The 5,153-nt window shown below is 34.4% G+C and overlaps 2 protein-coding genes across 2 annotated transcripts in view; both read right to left on the reverse strand.

Moving 5' to 3' along the window:
* The window catches only part of LOC117121226 (multiple coagulation factor deficiency protein 2 homolog), a 3,971-nt gene extending 1,892 nt beyond the window's left edge, over window positions 1-2,079 (reverse strand). Inside the window, exons 1-3 of the mRNA XM_033266354.1 lie at window positions 1,912-2,079; window positions 1,048-1,134; window positions 487-629 (exon numbers count right to left, since the gene is read on the reverse strand). Coding sequence (XP_033122245.1) covers window positions 487-629; window positions 1,048-1,134; window positions 1,912-2,045 — 364 coding nt within the window. The 5' untranslated portion in view covers window positions 2,046-2,079. The remainder of the gene's footprint in view (window positions 1-486; window positions 630-1,047; window positions 1,135-1,911) is intronic.
* A 1,309-nt stretch (window positions 2,080-3,388) lies between these two features.
* The window catches only part of LOC117121228 (multiple coagulation factor deficiency protein 2 homolog), a 5,699-nt gene continuing 3,934 nt past the window's right edge, over window positions 3,389-5,153 (reverse strand). The window contains exon 4 of the mRNA XM_033266356.1: window positions 3,389-5,065. Coding sequence (XP_033122247.1) covers window positions 4,962-5,065 — 104 coding nt within the window. The 3' untranslated portion in view covers window positions 3,389-4,961. The remainder of the gene's footprint in view (window positions 5,066-5,153) is intronic.

Below are 5,153 nucleotides of genomic sequence, written 5' to 3' on the forward strand. Positions count from 1 at the left end.
TGTATATGTATACATAAATCATCAAAGAAAGGTAAATACAGTGTTCGAATAAAGGACATAATTTAACAGTTTTAACGGCTATCTTGATTTATATTATATATATACATATATACATATATATGTATATATAATATATATGTATGTATATATATATACATATACATATACTCGCCACTGAGGAAGGACTAGTGTTGTCCGAAAGCTCTGGTTAAAAAAAAGTCAATAAAAAAAGACGATGAGATGTCAACGACTTTGTAGACTTTGAACACAAATTTTATTCAAAACATGATTATTTCAACCCGTCCACGTGGATTACATCATGCTCTATATATATATGTATATGTATATATATATATATATATATTCTCGGTATATATATTTATTCTCGGTAATCAACCTTGGTTAAATTAACATAAACTTAAAAACGCTAAATAAGTGGTTCCAGGCAACTGCATAGACCACCAGATAAGCCGCGAACAAACTTACCAGCAAAGAAGTCCATTTTTTCGTCCCTTATCTGTTGAGCTGTCTTGGTCTCTGGAGATTTAGGTTCGAATGGTACCACGTGGGATATGGCCGAGAGGATCTCGAGACCGTCTAGCTTTGTGTTATTATCGAAGTCATGTAGCCTACAACACAATAAAGCAGTAAAGGGTTATAGTCATAGGCCTCATAACTACAATTACCAAGACCTGACACAAAAACAGAATTTGGCAACACCCCAAGAGAATGTTTTCAAATAGTGTACAGTATTCGTACACAAAATTATGTAATAGTAATGTAAGTGCAAAATAAGGTAATATGCCATTTTTAAAAATAAATGCACAGAACAAAAATATAAAAATTTGCAAGCGTATCATGAACGAGAGCATTTAACAAGTGGTTTCTATTCTTTCCCATATAGGCCTATTTTAAGTAGGCCTATATGATGTATTTTTCTTTAATTGTTTAAAGGTTATGTAAAAGAATTGCCCGGCTAAATGTCTCACAAGAAATTATTTATTTATTTATTATATAACATTATTGTTAATAAATTCAAGCACTTACTTAAAATAGTGGAACTCCAGTTCTTCGTTCGTCATCTCGGCTTCGGTGTCGATGTCAACTTCCTCCTGAAGATGCTCTTTAATATGACTAGTAAAAATACAGGAATTTACAATTTTTATATCACTTGAATATATCAATTTCAAAGACGGTCGTCTGCTGACGCGATGCTATGGAAAACAGCGCGCGCAAAGGATCATTTTTATGCTCGGTTTCCATAAAAACCGCTACACGCTGTCGCCGACTCCTTTGGCAACGCTGATTGGTTAGTTGAATCAGAGAGCTTTCCCGATTGGGCCGGGGGACAGCTATGCAGTGCAGCAAGGATGTAGCGACTGTGTAGCGATTGTATGGAAACCAAGCTCAAAAATAATAATGCAGTTCTTTCACTTTTCACCTGTCTGCCATTGACGTATTTTAAAGTGTTTGATGTTTTACGATTGAAACAAAAATTGTGACATGTTTCAAGTCTGTGTTTTTTTTTGTTTTTTTTTCATGTAGGCATTGACAATAAGTTAGCTTAATTCAATCTTTATTCATTTCATCTATATTTCTTTCTTCATAAACCAAATAAAATAACATGTAAAATAGATAATGAAATAACAATGTTAAAAAATATTTTACATATGTTTAAATGATCATTATAATAGCAGAGAAAGTAAAATGTAGTTATTTTTATGGAAAACCTGGTTTCCATACAACCGCTACACGCTATCGCCGACGCAATGCATCGTCGACAGCTTTCGGTGATGCTGATTGGTTGGAGGTAGAGTCGGGGAATGCAACGCAGTACAGCGATTGCACTGAAAAAATTGATAACGACAATATAGCAATTGTATGTAAACCAATACCAATTTATTAACTTACTCTTGATTTCTAACTATGTCCGCATCGTGAAACTTGGAGCGATCTTCGGCATACGTTAGTCGACCGTAATCACCCGCGATCAATATTAGGAATGTCACTATTAAACCTAAATGAGAAATCCTTCTATGACGCATTGCATCTGTAAATAAAAATTATTGAATAATGTAGCAAATTTATTTTGTATCTATGACTCTTTTTCACCTTATCATCTTTTCACATCAAATCTGAATCATATCATTCACGTAAGTTAAGTCCAAAGTTCAAAATTACAGACCACCACATTATTTTAAGTGGGTTTCCCCCACCACATCCCCACACAATTTTCGACCGCAAAATGTAATTTAATAAGACAATTAGATGCAAAATAATTGTTGAAATGAACTGTTTAATTGACCGAGGTTTAAAGGAAAGAGCGCTGCACAGCCAGAGAGTCTTATCTTGTTGGAAGACACCAGCAGCTTTCTGCCCAAACATTTGAATTACTGTAGGCCCTATCTGTGATGCACACACTCAAGTGCGCGTGCCGTCATGTAATTTGAGAAGCATGAGACAAGATAACAGGGGCGCACCACCAGGATACAATTTTCAAGGGTTCAAGCTGCGAGCAAGTAGATTAGGGCCAGGGGGATCGCCAAGGGCCCCCGCCATCGACCGAGGTGTAAGACATGTAAACACGTTGTATCACTTGATCTACTTAAGGGACCTTCGGGATACCATGTTATTACGGATTCTTTTAGTTGTATATCTACTAATGTTATTTACGGCATAATTTGTATTAAATGCAACTTGATATACATAGGAGAGACCAAACGTCGCATTGCTGATCGTTTTACGGAGCACCTTTGATCTATACGCTTACGCATGCCTGGTTTACCAGTAGCTTCTCATTTTTCTCATAATCATAATACTGACGATATACAAATTACTGGTGTTAGTTTATGTAAAGGATCTGATTTCTCTAGGAAAGAATTAGAACAGAGAATATCTATAAATTAGGTACGTTACATCCTGCTGGTATTAATGTTAGTTTCACAGCTTTTAGATTATGATATGTTATTTACAGCAGATTTTTTTTTATTATAGGCCTATATTTATATTTATATATATTATATTTTATTTCATGTATTTGCTATATTCCATCCGTATACAGAATAGGCTTCCTATCTGTATGACTCATTTTGATGGCTTTTGTTTTAGATCCGATTCAGTTCACGCCCTTTATTGTTCCTTGTAGCTCCCTAGCTACTCGTTGCAACCACGCCTCAAAGTCATGAAAGTTTTTACGCTGTTCACACACACACCTGTCTCTTATACACATCTAGATGTGTATAAGAGACAGTATATATATATTACCATTAAATGTTACGGCTACTCTACACTTTTGCTTTATGCGTTTTATTACTATTTTATTGAAGCCGATGCAGCCACCTACTCGTTTGATTTTATATATATATATATATATACCTCTCAATGTTCCTATCTCCAAAAAGTTCCAGATCGTTTCGTTCGTTTTGTTTGTTCTACTTGTCAATGTTCTACTTTATCTATTTCTCTTCCTTCACTTTGCACTCGTCGTTCGTTGTTCGATCTTCAGTTTTTGTAAAAGTGTATGAATTCTAGGGTTGATTGTGATTTAGTGTCATTGTTTTTTATTCATGTTAGAGCTGTTGGCTGTCTCACCCGTCTTTCTAAAAATATTCTGAACGTTCCGTTTTTCCGAGTCAATTTGCTAAAAGTGGATTCTTGTCCTGTATTTGTGGTCCTTATAACGTTTGTGTTGATAAAGACAATATTATTGATTTTTTGTTGTTGATAGTTTTAAAAGTTTTACAAAGTTTCTAAGATTGTTTAATTTAAATATTGTATTATTCTAGTAAATTGTGTTTTTCTTACTGTAGTTTAAAGTAGTTTAAGTTCCATTCTGGAAGTGGCGGGTTTCCCGCTGTTGAATGAAAATTTTAATAAATAAATAAATAAATCAGTCCAGATATAATTATCATACGACTTTGTTAGATATTTTTTATAAGAAATTTCAGTTTCATTGACCTAAGCAGAAATTATAATAGAATTTTTAAAAATTGTGACAATAATTTTCAGTAAAAATACTATTACTATAGGCCTACGTCATTTATAATATGAAATCTACATTATTTAAGACAACAGGACATTCTAGTTTTACAAAATTCATATTTCTAATGCGATGCGTGCACAAATAGTCGTTAGGCATTAATATAGTCAGTCAGTTGTCGCTCGAAACCTCTCGGAAGTGATCCAGGGGCGTAGCCCCGGAAACTATTAGCGGTATCAAAGGCTTATTTAAACGGTTTTAGAGTCTACTATGTATAAATATATTGAATAACAATAAATGTCCAAGTAACAGATTGTTCACTTTTTAGTTCTAGTTCTAGGCATACGTTATCATATTTAGTTGGCTTATCTTGGAAGGCAGTTCATTTTTAACTTTAACTTATGACGCAATATCCCACCATGCACTCCGAGGATAGCTAGCTGCTGACCCCGAAGGGGAAATATGCACAAAAATAGGGCCTAGATGCCAAAGGTATACGACTAATGATGATAATATGATGACGGTGACAGTGACGTTGACGGTTAATGTGAAGATGATAAGGATGATAATGATAATGTGATCACATCACAATACTGAAGTATTATGAACCTACACATCAAAGCAGTCAATGACCACCAAGTTTTAGGAGAACTCTTATTTCAAGACAATAGTTTTGCTTCTGTAAAATATCACACGATATCTGTTTGAAATTTAAAACATGATTGAAAAAAGTGTTTATGCTAAATGATTTCAACAACCATAATGAAGAATATGCCTCAGTTAAAGCCTGAACTCGACACTAAAGTCACTAAATCGTTATGAATAAAAAAAAAATTACTGATTTCATATCGATTATTTTTTCATTTGGCATCATTGTCCGAGAGCTACAAAAGCAAGAAACACACCGTCGCCAGAAGTAAATATAATGATTGATAAAAGGCATAGGCATAGGCCTGCTTGTATTATTGATAAATTGATTGAATCAAGCACCCCGCTCGGCTCTACGTCTCGCCAAAGCATATTCGGAGTAGCTTAAATAACCGTCATTGTTGTAGTCATTCTCCTTAAGAATATATTCGGTCTGTTCTGCAAATAGAGCAAAAGAAATGCCTTAACCAGCTAGACCATTGGGGCTTTATTGTGAATTCACACACACACACACACACATATATAT

The sequence above is a fragment of the Anneissia japonica genome, unplaced genomic scaffold (genome assembly GCF_011630105.1).
Source record: "Anneissia japonica isolate Jap-2015-1 unplaced genomic scaffold, ASM1163010v1 scaffold288294_len47816_cov158, whole genome shotgun sequence".
NCBI lineage: Eukaryota > Metazoa > Echinodermata > Crinoidea > Comatulida > Comatulidae > Anneissia > Anneissia japonica.